Raw genomic sequence first — 17,115 nt, 5'->3', positions numbered from 1 at the left:
CTCTTCCTTCTCCCTCGCGCGTGCATCACGCTTCTCCTGCGCAATCTTTTCGTTGTATATCTTGTTAGCCTTAACAAGCTCCTTCATGTTAGCCTTTTCCTTCTCATCTGCCTCTCTCTCCTCCCTTGCAAGCTTCATGCGGGTTTTGGCTTCTCTAAATGACCGAGGAGTCCACATCATTGAAGGGCACCAGTACTCATAGTGTTGCAGCAGGTCAAGAGGCTTGCCCTTTATCTCTCTCCTTTTCTTGACAGTAAGAGCGTCAAGCAAACCCTCATTTTCGCTCTGCAGGAGGGTGTTCTGTATAGCCATGTGGTGGAGCGATTGCTGAATAGTAGATGCGTCCTTTTCTGAGGCACCACCTAACGCGCGTTTTATAACTGTATTTAGTTTTTGCCATGCCTCACCGCCATATGTAGGAGCTTCCTCTGACGCGTTGCTAGAGGTGTCTGAGTCGTCGTTGGTGAAGCGATCGAGTATAATGTCGGGGTTGAAGGGGTGTACACCTGTTGCCTTGAACGAGCTGAAGATGTTCTTCGCAGTAAAGCTGCTCACCCAAGCATCCCAGAACAGGCTAAAGAAGTCAGCCTTAGTTATAAGGACTAAGCCTTGATGCTTGTGAAGGCGTGTTGCTAGCTTCTTTGAGTATGCTGTGCTAAGAGGCTTAAACATCACCACATCGAGCGGCTGCAGCGTGTGGGTGCTATGAGGTGGATAGATACCCAATAGTATCTTATGCCTGTGGCAATACTCTAGAAATTCTTCTGTTAGGTGGCTCCCATGGCCATCCACAAGCAACAGGCGGTACTTTCTTCGAGCTTTCGGTGCCGTGAAGCGCTCAAACACCTGCTGAAGCCAGGCAAGACCAAGACTATCGTTCGACCAGCCACTGCCTGATACTCCGAAGAAGGCCATATGTTCTCCTACCTTCACGTCCTCCACCCAGGTTGATTGTATGTTGTTGGAGTCAGCCGCATAGATAAGAGCCGGCGGCAACGCTGTACCATCGGCGCAAACACACGCTAACAAGCTTATCCACTCGCGATTGCCATCCTGTAGCATCTGCTTAAACTGCTTCTTCTTGAACAGCCTCTTGCTAAAGATCCTCTTCTGTCTACCAACAGCTCCAATCATAAAGCCTTTCTCGTCCATATTGTAAGTGTTCTCCGGCAGGATGTCGTAGAACTGTATCTTCTCGTGCAGAAGCTCAAAGTAACGTGTGTACTTTTCACCAGAATCAGCGTTGTGACGATCGCGGTCCATAGACGTTGACCATTGAGAGGTGAGCTGATCGTCATTACGGTGGACAAAGCGGCCAACCCAGGCGTCGGAGACGGGTATCTGAGCAACATCTGATGCGTAAGTTTGCACCATCTCCCTTGTAGGTGGTAAGTGTTCTTCTGAGAGTTTATCTATGTACTTGACAAGCTCTGCCTCCTGTGGTGGTTGCAGTTTGCGGCGTGCCAAACCTGCCTCTTCACGGGAACGCGTGTTGCCTCGCCATCGTCGCGTCAACGTTGACCGCACCACATCATGCTTTGTGGACAATTGCGACCACGGAATATCTTCTTGGCGTTCGAAAGTATCTGCCTCTGCAAGCGCTTCTTTTAGGCCCATTGTGGCGTTGTGCAGTAAGTACTCAAAAAAGGGTGTATGCGACGCGTACCGCGCATTGACTGATTGTGCACATTGGGTGCACGGACACGGTACCGTGCCCGTGCACTCAACGAGTCAGTTCGGCCGACGAGCCACCCGAACATCATAACAATATAATCGTCCCAACTTCAACGCGTCATAACTCCACCACCATGGACCCGATTCAAGAACGATTAAAGAAATCGAATCGCGTGAACCAGGAGATGAAATTTCGTACCGCGAAGTTGCCAAAAAAAACTGGAGTTGACCGAACGACGCTGTCGCGGCGACACCAAGGTCTTCAGCGCCCGCGTGAAGAGGAGCAGCGCGAGCGACTGTTACTCAACCCACAACAGGAGTTAGAACTTGTACGATACATAGAAAAATGTGCAGAGCGAGGCTTGCCACCGACGCGCGAGATAGTAGCAAATTTCGCCAGCGCGGTTGCGAAGTGGGAGGTCTCTGAAAGCTGGGTTACTCAGTTTCTAAACCGCCACGCTGACCAGCTCACCACCAAATAGAGCACCAGTATCGATCGCAAGCGCTTCAACGCCAACAGTAGAGTAAGATACGCAGCATACTTTAATCTACTGCACTCCAAGATGCGCAAGTACGAGGTTGACGAGCGCAATACGTACAATATAGATAAGAAGGGCTTCTTTGTCAGTATCGCCTCACGCTTAAAACAAGTCTTTAGTAAGGCAGCTTAGCAGTCAAAAGAGAGTACTAAAGCGATTAAAGATAGTAATAGAGAATAGGTAACGCTTATTACTTGCGTATGCGCTTCTAGAGAAGCACTACCGCCCGCCCTCGTTTACTAGGGGACATCCGGGATTCAATCGAGCTGGGTTGACAACGTAGAGGTTGGCAAACATTAGGTTTTCTTCTCTAACTCGCCCACAGCCTGGTCGAACAATAATCTCAGGCTTGCCTGGCTCGAACAGGTGTTCAACCGCTATACTACAGCCAAAGCGCAACGCGGATGGCGACTTCTAATTCTTGACGGCCCCAGCAGCTACATTACCGCTGATTTAATCGACTTTTGCGACGCCAATTAAATCCTGCTTGCTATCTTTCCCCCGCACTCAACTCACAGCCTTCAGCCGCTTAACGTAGTGCTGTTCTCGCCGCTCGCGAAGTACTACACTATAGAGCTTAACCGCCAGCTCCAGCAATCGCAAGGAAACCTAGTAAGCGCGAAACAAGCTTTCTTTACAAACTTCTCGGCGGCATGGAGCTCTACGATAAAGCCAGCGACGATAAAGAAGAGTTTTCAAGCTACAGGGGTGTAGCCAATAGATGCGGACGCTGTACTAAAGCGCTTCAAAAACCGCACTTCGCGACAAGATCACGACTTAGAACTTGAACACAGCAGCGGCAGCGATACTCGCAAGAAGATCACCTATTTTCTTGAAGAACTGGTTGAGGATAAGGCCAAAGTTAGAGCCAGGGAGCTGCTGGAGAGAGTTGAGTCGCTACAGGTCCACAACAAGCTTCTTCGCGAGGAAAACTCTGGTTTACGAGACGCGCTTAACACCAAGAAGAAGCACAAGAAGAAGCGCAATACTCTAGACCTTCAGCAGCGCGAGGAGTACCACAGTGCTGGAGTTTTCTGGTTTCCAAGGAAGCTCCGCGAAGCTAACGCGCGCGAGGCCGTGAAACGGAACAAAGCTAAGCGAGAACGACTCCAGAAAACTCACGATAGAGGGCTGAAAGCGGCGGCAAGCTTATACAAAAAGAAGCAAGCTGAAGCTGCAAAGGTGGCTCGGCAAGAAGCCGCTAAGGAGAGGCGCAAGGCGAAGAAAGCGCGGGCTAAGGAACTAGCTGCCGCGAGGGCTCTCAAAAAGCAGCAACGCGACGCTGCAACTTCACAAAAAATCTCACGATACACCTAATAAGCCTAAGCGAAAAGCCTCACACAAACCTGCAAATAATCTGACAAAGCGTCGTCTTGTTGTTGGTGTTTGAACTGAGCCTGAGGCTGCACCTGAGCCGCCGCCTCCTCCAACCAAGTCCACCCGCACACGCTCAGCACGACCACCTAAAAAATATTCTGAGTAGATAGAAAGTTTCGCATACATCTATATATTAGTACACCAAGAAATCTCGCGATGATCGCTTTTGTGGGTGGCTGTACAGCCTCATTTTTCTGGAGTCCTGTTGTTGTTCGGGTGGCTCGTCGGCCGAACTGGCTCGTTGAGTGCACGGGCACGGTACTCCGCGTCAACAGCCTCCAAAGTGTAACTACTAGCGCCTTCTCTATCCTATTCGACTATACTACGCGCACGGCTTAATTTACAACACTAACAATCGACGACGGTAGTAGTGGGGGCAATATTAGTACTACAGAGGCGGGCGCGGACGTGGGCGCGGGCGACGATGGCGATTGCCAGCTGAGTTGAGTTGGTGCGGGCGACGACGCTATAGAAAGCGACTCCCCGGCACGGTGAGTGTACATCTGCGCTTGCGATGGTGATATTTGGTCCCCCATATCGCGATTTCGAGTATTATGCCAACAAGGATGGCAGCACGAGCAGGCGTCAGCGTACTAGCGAACTGAAACTGGAAAAACGCTACCGAACACGGCCTCCAGATTCACGACTTATTAGGTATAGCTCGCTTTAGCAGTAACAGCTGCTTAAAAAGCCACCTCCGCGTTAACCGAACTGAAACTGAAACTGGGGACCGAACAGGCCCTAAGAGATCACATACGAGAGGCGGACTAGAGAGAGAATGGCAAGTTAATCCTACCGTGCCCCGCACTTCGGAGTACGTCCTGTTATTAGGTAATGATATGCTAATATCTAATACCCAGCAGCATTAAGTAGGTAAGACCAGATTTCACCCCGGGTAGGAAATGGAGGGACTACATGTACCATTTCTCTCAAGGAAAGGCATTGCGAAATAGCCACCTGACTCGCATTCACAAACTCAGATCCCTCAACGCAACAGAACGTTGCACCAACCAATCTATCAGTTTCTTCTTCAATTACCCATCTAGCCCAGCCTGGCTGCCCATCTCCATACAGCCATGCTCCTGGAATGGAGAAGTCACTGTCTATAGCCCTGACTTTCAGGCCTGCGGCCTGAGCTGAAGCAAAAGTGTGACCAACAGTACTGATGTTAGGTTCTGTGAAGATGACCTGAGGAAACGTGTTTTGGAAGCGCTTCGCTTCTGTCACAGTAAATCCAATAGGAGGATTGATCTTGATAGACGGTTGGTTGTTTTGGACAGAGGACAGAATGGCATTGCTGGCAATGCGTGCCTGATAAACACCCATGTGAGTAGTGGGAGCAAGACCATTCACATCCCCAACGGCATATAGCCAATCTTCAGTGCTTCCGGATACCGGAACCGCCAGAGTTGCATCCGTATCCAGCGGCTCGCCTTCGGTAGTGAGACCAATGCTCTCGAGTCCAAAGTCGTAGGCAGTGTGTCCATCAACCAAGTAAGTTACTTGCTTGACACCAGGGCGCTAGAGCACTACAGTGGGCCGGACTAAATTAGTTGGAACCTTAAGCACCGACGCGCAACACTGGCCAATCACTCCAAGACGATCTGCTTACGTTAAAGCAACCGGTTGAACCGGTCGGTCCAAAGGGCCCACAGTTGCTTGGAGCCCTGGTGTCAAGCAAGTAACTTACTTGATTGATGGACACACTGGTCGTAGGTTCTTGGCCTTCGTCCTGTCGCGTTGAGAATCACGGATCCCGAAATCGTTTCCCCGTTGGATAGCGTGGCACTCAATGAGCTAGGGGCGTGTTTCTCAATTTTGGAAACGCGCAATGAGAGCTTCACACGAACGCCATTTGCCTCCAAGCTCTTACGCACAATACTCGCGGCCTGCGGCTCAATCTTAGGCAAGATTTCCGCAGTGGATGAAACCAGCACCACCTGAGAGCCAACGGCAGAATAAAAGGTCGCCATTTCACATCCTACAGGTCCGGCACCGAGAATAATTAAGTGTTCAGGGACCGTATTCGCGGCAACTGCGTCGCGGTTGATCCATAGTTCCTTCCCTTCTTCCAGATTCTCGATACCCGGAATCGAAGGCACAACATGCGAAGAACCCGTTGCAACAATGACTGCAATATTCGCATCAAGAAGATATCTCTGCTCCTCGCCATGCGGCTGAATGCTAACTTTCTTCACGCCAGCAATACGTGCAAAGCCACGTACAAGTGTGGCGCCACTAGGCCCATTAGAAATGGAAATCCAGTTGTTATCATCCCACGAATCGACGATCCTATCTCTTCTCTCGAATATAGCATCAACGTCAAGTTTTTTCTTGCCGATTGCCTCTCGAGTGCCGCCAACTGCTTTTGCCGCTTCGAGAGCTTCAACAGGCCGAAGAAGTGCTTTGGATGGAACGCATGCAAAGAAGTGGCACTCGCCGCCGTATAGTTCATGTTGAACCACGGCAACGCTAAGTCCGGCCCGTGCAAGACGGTTTTCGGCGAAGTTGGCGACAGGACCTGCACCGATGATGATAATATCAAAAATTGTTCGGGTAAGGGAGGAGGGGTGGTAGCCCTTAGGATGGACATCGATGCCTCTGGATGCCATCTCGAGCGGACTGACAAAATGGAGTGGAAAAATAGGCTGCAAGGGATTTTAGTAAGAGCAAATGGGTCTAAGAACCAGTATAGTTCCAGAAGCGAGTCTGATCAATCGAGGGTTTATATCTTTCTGAGCTGATATTCAAGTGATAAGTGGAATGCGAATCGTCCCTGTTTCTACCACTTATCAGTAGCTTACTGATCTAGAAGATGGCTTAGTGATCTAAAAGATGGTTTAGTGATCTAAAAGATGGTTTAGTGATCTAAAGGACGGCTTAGTGATCTAAAGGATGGCTTAGTGATTGACGTGTAAGCAGAGACTATCTCTGAGGCAGGATAGCTTCAGGTTGGTTGGTTCATTGGTTACATCCTACTCGGTTTCAACCGCGTTTTCTCCGTAGCTAGGGCCGGTTGGCTGGCTTGGCTGACAGCCGACGCGGCACAAACAGTACAGCTTCGGGGTACAATGTGTGAAGATCTTTGGTGGGGTGATTGGACCCTGATGGTGCATTGATTAGGAATCAGTGGGATCCCGAAACAGCTAACTTCAGGAGCGAGAGTTGTACAACATATGCAGTAGCGATAACGTAATGCTGGCATAATAGATCAACATGTGATGTTATGAGGTGTGGAAAATAGTCCTCACCTTACTAATGAAAAATAGTAGCTTTGTTACAGCACTGGCTAGCGAGGAACGCTAAGAGTCGTGCCTCACTCTAATCAGCTGTACAGAATCTGGGTGCTAGCTAGCGCACCCAGAATCTACATGTCACGATGTTCCCAGTGTTGCTAATAATATAAACAATACGTATATTGGCAATATGACACCCTAACAATATTATTGTATTGTGGGCAGGTAAGTATTGTATTACCCAATATAGAGCTGATTGATATTGTACCGTATTGCCAAGAACCCAATATACTGTCAGTGTTACAATACATCCCATATATCCCTCATCCTTCTACTGCGACGGCTACATTATCGTCACCTTCAAATTCTCGTAACCCAAACCATGACTTTAGGCACTCTAATGCTTCAATAACATCACTCCCAAGTCGATTTCGACGATCTGTAATGGTTATTTTTGCCCCAGAAAAGAGTCGTTCAGGTTCGGAAGACATTGCAGGAATTGATAGTATGTCCACAGCCATTTTGCTCAAGTTTGGATAGTTCTTTTGTTGTGTATCCTCTAGCCACCAGGCGAGTGCGCTTGTGAAACCGTAGACCTGCTCAGACTTACAATAACGCTCGTATTCGTCGATGAGACGCGTTGGTTGTAGAGGCCTGTTCCTCCAATTCAAGAACTCGTTCGTAGTCGTCGACGGCACCTCGGGTCGAGGAAGAGGCGGCTCAACAGGTCTGTATTCGTCCCAAAGTGTCTCGATTAACTTCTTCGACGATACAACCCACTCCTTCTTCCAATTCTCTTGTATGTAGTGCCATTTATGTGAAGGATGGAGCACAATTGCCGCAACGTACGCTGGCGATTCGTCGGTAAGGCAATAGTACTTGTCCAGTTTCGCCCAACCCGAGTTATACATCAGCGCCATCATAGGATCGTCCTTATGTGCCTCCTTCCCTGCTTCGAATTGGGCCAAGATGAAGTCCATAGCCAAGAGAACGTTGTCGAGTGTCGCAAACGATGATTCGAGAGCCTTGATAGCCATTTTTAGCTTCTCTAAAAATGACTTGATCTTCTCGAGTACGACCCAGTCCTCCGAAGAGAGCTCATCTCCAACACAATCTGCTTCCACCCATTTGTCAAAATAGCCATCGATTGCGTGTCTGAGATCCAAAGCGGCTTGTAGCATGATATACCACGAACTCCACCTCGTGCTGTTGTCTCGCGTAAGCTTGCGGTTATAGCTAATGGCCAGGAATTTTTGACTGCGCTGAACACTTCGTTGGATGAAAACGACGAAGTTATGAAGCTTGCCAAGTGGGCCTTTTTGCCGCCAGTTCTCGATCTGTTTCAGTGTCACATTATATGTGCCTGGATCGTCGTCTTCGAGGTTCTCATTGTCGGTAACGAAGATGAAAGCTTTAGCGGCGAGGTTGATAATATGGCCTTGGCAGCGAAGTCGGTGAGATTTGGGATCGTACTTAATATCAAATCGGCGGAGAAGGCCTGTGAAAGTCAGGTTTAACCAGAAGAGACACTACGTCGTACTGACGAAGAGAAAGGGATCTCATCATTGTATCGTTATTGCCCGCATTGTCCATGACGAAATATCCAAGTTTTGAAGCAAAGCCCCAGTCTTCAACCACTTCCATAACTGCCGCTGCAAGGTTCTCACCATCATGTTCACTGTCGATATCTTTCAAGGCTAAGACACAGTGTTCCAGCTGACCGTCTTCCGTAACAAAATGAGCGACTGCTCCTAGGATGGCCAAGGAGTTGGGGGAAGTCCAAAGGTCGCAGCTGATGTGAATCCTTGACTTTGCTGACTGTATACGTTGCTTGACCTTCTCTTATGACTTCCATACTGCCGCATAATCCATTTCTTGATGGTCTCGTGTGTATCTGGAAGCCAAGTATCGATATCGTCATTGAGGTAGGCTAGGAATGCTCGGAACTCAGGGCATTCCACAAGCCGAAAGGGGAGAGAACAGGCCGTAAGAAACCTGACGTACAGCACTTCGAGCTGATCAGGTTCGATCGAGTCTCCGAATTGATCGTTGAGACGACGACGTTTTCGGGGATTTTCTGCTGCCGAAACACGAGCTTGTTCGAGAATAGTTCGTATATTTGCAACTTTACACGTTCGGGGGGCGCCTCTTGGAAGGCCGTGACCGTCAGGAGGACGGTCCATTAGATGCTTTGCAGGAGCCGCAGTACCCCCAGAACAGGCATAAGTTCTGTTACAATGCTTACAGCGCCACTCTTCTTTTCTAGTCCGTTCATTGTAATATCTCGTCTCTATGTCCTCGTCTGGCATATGAGAGAAGACCCATGATGTTCGTGGCTTGGTAGAGGAGACTAAAGATGCTGTGCGAGGACGCGTTGGTTGGCCTTTAGAGGTTTCGCACTCTTCTAGGTCATAGAATTGCTGGCTAGAAACCTCCAAAAGACTGCCTGATACTGACGAACCTCTTTGTTGCGACGTTTGTACAAAAGGAAGGCGTTGTTGAGGCATGGCGGTAACCTCTGGGTCTTGTGGTGTGATAAAGGTGGGCAGAGGTGAGGAACGCGCTGATGTTCGCAGACGACCGCCAGTTGGCGAAGTTAACGCGCTTCGACCTTCCCTCACGCGTTTCTTCCCCGCGTTTCTTCCCCGCTTGATCACGTGTCGGGCTTAGTCGTCAACAAAGAAGTGCAATTTGCCGACAATAGGCAACCTAATATAGACAATATATTGCTAATATAGACATCCTTATATTGTATTGTCACAATATTACAACCCACATATTGTATTTGTACAATATTAGAAAATGCATATTATATGATATGTATTGTAGTATATTACTTTATTGTCATACTATTAGCAACACTGGTCCCAGGCCAGCGCATAGGCTTGATGCGGGTAGGGCATCGGTGATGTGAGGGGCATCGGTGATGTGAGAGGCATCGGAAATGAGAGGGGCACTGTCGTTCGACCGCCCATAGCAGCATTGCGCAATGCTTGCTCGTTCGCGTTCGTGCTTGTGGGATAGGGATATGGACGGGCCCGTTGTGCATAGTCGTGAAAATGAATGCCGCAGCCTGGATGCTGGTGCGGTAGTCCTTCGCTGGAGAACATCGGTTGAGTCGGTGGTTGGACCGGTGGTTGCTGGCCCCATGTATCGTTCTCTGGGTAACCAGTGGTTGCAGTCATGGAGCTGGTGCTCGTCGTGACTGGACCGTCTCCACCCACAAGACCTTGTTCGCTCCTGTCTGTGCAATTTGCTCTCTGTGGATACTGTTGGCAACAGACTGAGAGCAGGGATGAACTTTGGGCGATCATTGGCAGGCAAAGGCAGTCAGTGGTTGAGAGCCAATGCATTTCTCTTGGAGCCGGATGGGGGTTGGCTGCCTGTTGTACTCGTATTGTTCGTGAACCTGCGCCCAAGTCTTCTGCGGCGCTGGAAGGACGTTCCGTGTCGGTTTTGCGTTCCACGGGATAGAAGACGCATTCTCTTCCCAATCGAACGCAGCTCGAACATCGACCTTGTGCGTGGTCCGGAACAGTAAGACACCGGATCTTTCTCTTTCGGCAATGTCCTGCAGCAATCGAGGCCGTCAGCGCAGTCCTTCTCGAAGGCTCACAGAGATCCTCTCCATCCACCTACCGCACGCTACCGACTTCCGACAGTAGCCCAACTTGTTGCGCGTCTTGCAAGTTGATGGCGACGGTTCGCCATAAATCCCCGAGCCCAAGCTGCGCATGTGTGGTGCAGGCGTTGATAATCGAGACTCCCTATATGTCCTGCTTTTGGAGGCACCCCTCTTCTTACGAGGGCACTGGCGGCTCTGCGTCGTAGAGCTCTGCTGAATCAGGATGCTTCGTGTGGTTGGGGGTAGGTTGGGTGATTTGTTGCGCTCTGATCTGAGGTCGTCTCTGCAACAGGACGATCAACGCCAGGACTGTGGTTTAGGTTGTAAACGTGCATTACGCTAATGGACTGGCGGTAGAGACAAGGATTGGTCCATGTTGCCACCGGCCTTTCACGCACCAGCGTTCAGCGCTGAGTTGTAGCACTCCCCAGATGAGGGCGCGAGGTTCTATGCAGCGTGCTGGGATGACACAAGTCTGTTCCACGGCAACGTACCCTTGTGGATGTGCACATCACAAGAACGAGGAGGACTGCCAGGCACCGGTGCGCCGTACGAGCTAGCTAACACCACCACAGAAGCCGCGTCGGCAGCCAACGGCGTGGAAACAGCGTGACGCTGGTGTATCTCACTCGCTCGCATGCTTCTTCCGCTCACGCTAGCCACCCGTCTTCGTTTGACGCCAGGACGTTGGCGACTCGAGCCTCTTGGAAACAATGACGTTGTTGCTTTCTGATGACCTTTCCTTGGAGGGGAAGAGATTGGCCGAACGTCTCCGAGTCTCTGGGGTGGAAGTCGGCGATTGGCTGGTGCAGACTGCGGTGAAGCACGCCTACTACACACACTTCGATAGCATGTTACTCGGCTCTTTCGGACAGCTCAAAGATGTGGTGGCGACTCGAAACTGTGGTCGCGACAATGGTTTCATTCCCACTCGTAAGAGCGGTACATTATTTGAGAGGAAACTCGCCGCAAATTGACGATGCATGGACATGATTACGAAAGTTTAGAATGAAAAATCTAAAGCACGTTGTCAGCTCGCCGACATTGACAGCGAAACCTTGAACATTTTGGAAGCTGAAACAAGAAGTGTGACTGAATTGATAAATCGTCGTAGTATAGTGAGGTTTTACATGAACGGATCGATATGGTACTTCTTCAAACGTTTACAGTAACACAACAGCTTCACAGTCAGTCATCCCTGCAATCGCAAGATTCAAACACCCAGATTAGTTTGACTCAGTGATCGGAATGGTCCGGTATGGTATAGTATGGAGGTCAAACCATACCATACCAGCTGCTTATGTAATAACCGGTATGGTCTTACCGGTAAGACCAGTAAGACCGCCAAGACCGCCAAGAATGAGGTTGAAGTTGTAGAAGGAAGAAAGAGAATGTATATACTAGTAGATATCGACTATATCGTTGCCATTCTCACTATCCTCGCTATTGCTGTTATCTTCAATTTGGGGCCTTCCATACCAGGCCCGGAGACATTCACAAGCCTCTATAATATCTGCCTTCAGCCCAGGCTTGCAAACAGATAAATCAAATCAAATCTGACCTTCAATTTGATTTGATTTGGATAGACCCGTGGTCGATTTGATTTGATTTGATTTGATCTGGATTGATTTGGATCTATTTGGATCTATTTGGATATTTGGATAGCCCCACTTCTCTCCCACGAGGAGATGCATTGAGCTGCTCCTATAATATCCGCTTGCAGTCGGCTTCTCTGGGCTGTAACTATGTGTCCTGCAAGGCTGAATATTCGCTCTGGCTCGGACGACATCGCAGGAATTGAAAAGAGATCGATTGCTATCCGTGACAGACGTGGATACTGGCGTCTTCGGAGAAGCTAATACTGAATCGGATCATCCACCGAGCAGTCGCCTGGATCGGCAGTGGCAATCCACGCTGTGTACTTATCGTGCGTAGCTGAAGGTAAAGGTGCAGGTTGCGTGGTGGGCTTTCTGATGGACGCCATAAAGTCATCTAGGTCGGTGGTCTTCCTTGTAACAGTGGGCTGCTTAGGTATCGTATCCCACTCGACAGGGAGGATGCGATATTCCTCCCACAGTTGTTGCACGGCTGCCTTTCCTCTCACTAGCTAATTGGGATGATCAGCCTATTGTGACTTGACAGTTGACCACTGAAAGGCGGGGTGGAGGACAAGGGCTGTGAGATATGCAGGACTGTCCTTAGTGAGAGTGTAGTATTGGTCTAGCTTTATCTAACTAAGATTGCAACTAATCTGTAAGTGTGGTTCTTCATCTCGTTTATGTTGTATCTTTGACTCTTCTAGATGCTTTAGAAGCCACTCTATTGTTAGCAGAACCTCCTAGACTGCACCGAATTTCCCTGAAAAATATAAACACAAAGTTAAGCGGCAGGAAGCTGGATTTGGCTCACCTTCTTTAGGTTGGCCTTCGAGGCGCTTGGTAGCTGTCTTTAGCGGCTTTAATAGAGCTAGGTACTCTGAAATCACTGACTAGTCCTTAGCAGACATCTTATCGTCAACAATCGCAGGCTTCTTTTGGCTCTTCTTGGGCATCGGCTTTGTCCCGTTCTGAGTCCTCCTGGCCACGTACTGATTCTACTCCGTAGCTTCTGCCTAGACTATAGAGTCGAGCGCATTCCGAAGCTGGTAACCCCGTTCCATCATCGCCTCAGAGGAGTTCCAGCGGGTAGCGTTATCCGTGATCACATTGTACGTTGTTTTGTCTTCAAGATTCAAGGCGGTGTTCTTAATAAGCTGGAGCTTGTGGAGCTTCTCTATGCGCTGTCCTGACCTTTGCACCTAGTGGACAATATTGTGCAGCTTGCCGATTGGGCCCTTCGACCTCTAGAGCTTTATCTCGTCTTGGACCTCTTTGTTGGCTTGGCAGTCCTCCTTAAAGGTATTGGCGTCCGTGCTGAAGAGAATGGACTGGGCGACGAGGTTGATAATATGTCTACAGCAACGAAGCCGCCTGTGCTGCTTGTCGAAGCCGAACTCAGCGCCTAGGTCTTTAAGGCAGGTGTTATTGTTCTCTGCATTGTCTGTGACGAAGTAGCCAATACGATCCTCTAGCCCATATTCGTGAATTATTTCACTAACGCGGTCTGTAAGGTTCTCGCCACTGTGACGACCCTCGATTTGTGGCAGGCCTAGAAGGAATGTACGGAACTTCCCTTCGTCGTTAAGAAAGTGCACAGTAAGACTAAGAAGGGACGTAAACTTGCGGGAGGTCTAGGCGTTAAAGGAAATGTTAATCCGGCCTAATGAGCAGCTGAGAAGCTCTGTTACAACCCCCTTATGGCGATTAAAGGACCGTACAATCTATTCCCGCATGGTGCTGTGAGTTAGGAGACTCCCTGACTTGATAATCGCACCGTTTGCGTATCCTATAAGGTCTCGGAAATAGGGACTTTTAAGCTTGTTGAACGGCATATTGTCGCAGGCTACCTATTGAATGAGCAAAGCTTGAAAATGAATAGGATCGAATGAAGCTATAAAAGCATTCATTAAAGCCTGGTCCTTCGGCTGATGAGAGTCCAGGTCTGCCATGTCAAAAAGCGTGCGTTGTTTCTTCCTCTTTAGCGGCAGTTGCCTATCTTTGTTAATTTAGTAGACACTTTCCATATAGCTGTTTGCTTAACTTGTGGATGCAGAATCGTATATGTGCGTAGTTGTAGCCCTCTTTCGATGACACTCCTTACAGAGCTAGGAACGTCGACCTGACCCGGCTTTCTCGATGTCGTATCCATGCTCCCACACCTATCCTGTCCGCACCCTCCTTCTATGCTTGCGCATGCAATAGCCTAGAAGGCGGCTCCAATTGATGCCTTCGTAACCGGTGTAACCGACCGCGGGGGGTGTGTCTCCCCTCCCCTCTCTGCTGGGCTCGGATGGGTTGAAGTTAATGGGGCTGTCAAGGTTGCTGTAAGCGGTAGAAGGCGCAGTGGAAAGGCCTGCTGATGTGCTGTCGGCGTTAGGAGACTGCGCTATGTCAAATGCTAGCGAGGACTGTAGACTTCTAGACTAGTTACTACGCTCGCTGCTTGGAGCGACGGTGGAATAGAAGGATAGATTCGCCGAGCCACTCTTCGCGCATGGCCGACACAGGCTCAACATATGTTCCATAGTTAGTAACCGTGCTTGTAAAAAGCAAGCCTACTATGCCCCTGATAAAAAGCAAACCCGCCGTACGGTACGCAAACTGGCTGGCTCAACTGAGCAGACGGCGGACAGTGATTGAACGAGTCCTCATCTGCGGGGCTTATCCAAATAATCAAATATCCAAATAAATCTGGGCGTTGCAATTTGATTCGATTTGGATGAGGCTTACCCCGATTTGATTTGATTTGATTTGGATAGATTTGATTTGATTTGGTTAGATTTGAATTCGATTTATCTGTTTGCAACCCTGCTTCAGCCTACCACGGCGATCGACAACAGTAAGCTTCGCGCTACTAAAAAGACGTTCGCATTCATCCGACATAGGCGAGATCGCAAACATGTCTAGAGCGAAGCGAGCGAGATCTCTTTGGGAGTCGTAGCGAAATAGCCAGTACGCAATAGCCTCATCGCAACCTGCCTCTTCGTCATGAAGCTGGTTAGTAGAGATGTACTGTTCATACAAATCAGTTGTAGAGACCGGAGCATCTATTCGAATACGCCTGTGTTCCCTCTGGCGATCAAATGCTGGGTTAGGATCTCTCTCCTTCCTGGCTGGTGGTGGTAGCATCTCAACAAGGTACCTTCCCTTGTACTCTGTCTCTTAGAGCTGCTTCACGGCCGATTGTGCGTTACGAAACCACCTCTGCTTTTCTTCGTCACCTTCGAGAACCCATTCTTGCCTAAACCATGCCTACTTGCGAGATGGATCGAGTATTTAAGCTGCATAGTACGCTGGTGGAAGATCAGTATCTTTAGGGAATCGATGCTGCTAACTCAGCTGCTGATTGTTGTAATATTCCTCGCATTTTGACCACGCGGCATCTGCACAACTTTAGAGGTACTTCTATGTGAAGTTATTGTCAGTGTTGCTAATAGTATGACAATAAAGTAATATACTACAATACATATCATATAATATGCATTTTCTAATATTGTACAAATACAATATGTGGGTTGTAATATTGTGACAATACAATATAAGGATGTCTATATTAGCAATATATTGTCTATATTAGGTTGCCTATTGTCGGCAAATTGCACTTCTTTGTTGACGACTAAGCCCGACACGTGATCAAGCGGGGAAGAAACGCGGGGAAGAAACGCGTGAGGGAAGGTCGAAGCGCGTTAACTTCGCCAACTGGCGGTCGTCTGCGAACATCAGCGCGTTCCTCACCTCTGCCCACCTTTATCACACCACAAGACCCAGAGGTTACCGCCATGCCTCAACAACGCCTTCCTTTTGTACAAACGTCGCAACAAAGAGGTTCGTCAGTATCAGGCAGTCTTTTGGAGGTTTCTAGCCAGCAATTCTATGACCTAGAAGAGTGCGAAACCTCTAAAGGCCAACCAACGCGTCCTCGCACAGCATCTTTAGTCTCCTCTACCAAGCCACGAACATCATGGGTCTTCTCTCATATGCCAGACGAGGACATAGAGACGAGATATTACAATGAACGGACTAGAAAGAAGAGTGGCGCTGTAAGCATTGTAACAGAACTTATGCCTGTTCTGGGGTACTGCGGCTCCTGCAAAGCATCTAATGGACCGTCCTCCTGACGGTCACGGCCTTCAAGAGGCGCCCCCGAACGTGTAAAGTTGCAAATATACGAACTATTCTCGAACAAGCTCGTGTTTCGGCAGCAGAAAATCCCCGAAAACGTCGTCGTCTCAACGATCAATTCGGAGACTCGATCGAACCTGATCAGCTCGAAGTGCTGTACGTCAGGTTTCTTACGGCCTGTTCTCTCCCCTTTCGGCTTGTGGAATGCCCTGAGTTCCGAGCATTCCTAGCCTACCTCAATGACGATATCGATACTTGGCTTCCAGATACACACGAGACCATCAAGAAATGGATTATGCGGCAGTATGGAAGTCATAAAGAGAAGGTCAAGCAACGTATACAGTCAGCAAAGTCAAGGATTCACATCAGCTGCGACCTTTGGACTTCCCCCAACTCCTTGGCCATCCTAGGAGCAGTCGCTCATTTTGTTACGGAAGACGGTCAGCTGGAACACTGTGTCTTAGCCTTGAAAGATATCGACAGTGAACATGATGGTGAGAACCTTGCAGCGGCAGTTATGGAAGTGGTTGAAGACTGGGGCTTTGCTTCAAAACTTGGATATTTCGTCATGGACAATGCGGGCAATAACGATACAATGATGAGATCCCTTTCTCTTCGTCAGTACGACGTAGTGTCTCTTCTGGTTAAACCTGACTTTCACAGGCCTTCTCCGCCGATTTGATATTAAGTACGATCCCAAATCTCACCGACTTCGCTGCCAAGGCCATATTATCAACCTCGCCGCTAAAGCTTTCATCTTCGTTACCGACAATGAGAACCTCGAAGACGACGATCCCGGCACATATAATGTGACACTGAAACAGATCGAGAACTGGCGGCAAAAAGGCCCACTGGCAAGCTTCATAACTTCGTCGTTTTCATCCAACGAAGTGTTCAGCGCAGTCAAAATTCCTGGCCATTAGCTATAACCGCAAGCTTACGCG

General features: G+C 49.0%; 1 protein-coding gene across 1 annotated transcript; it reads right to left on the bottom strand.

Annotated features, from left to right (window-relative positions):
* Window positions 1-4,439: 4,439 nt before the first annotated feature.
* ALTATR162_LOCUS5053 (uncharacterized protein) lies at window positions 4,440-6,202 on the bottom strand (the record flags this gene model as incomplete). The annotated part of the gene is made up of 2 exons (XM_043312670.1): window positions 4,440-5,023; window positions 5,464-6,202. 2 exons carry the CDS (start codon window positions 6,200-6,202, stop codon window positions 4,440-4,442), a joined length of 1,323 nt encoding a protein of 440 aa, XP_043168605.1.
* Window positions 6,203-17,115: the final 10,913 nt, after the last annotated feature.

The sequence above is a fragment of the Alternaria atra genome (genome assembly GCF_907166805.1).
Source record: "Alternaria atra isolate CS162 genome assembly, contig: 24, whole genome shotgun sequence".
NCBI classification, from domain to species: Eukaryota; Fungi; Ascomycota; class Dothideomycetes; order Pleosporales; family Pleosporaceae; genus Alternaria; species Alternaria atra.
Note: the sequence above shows the minus strand (reverse complement) of the source record. Positions and strands in the feature narration are given on the sequence as shown.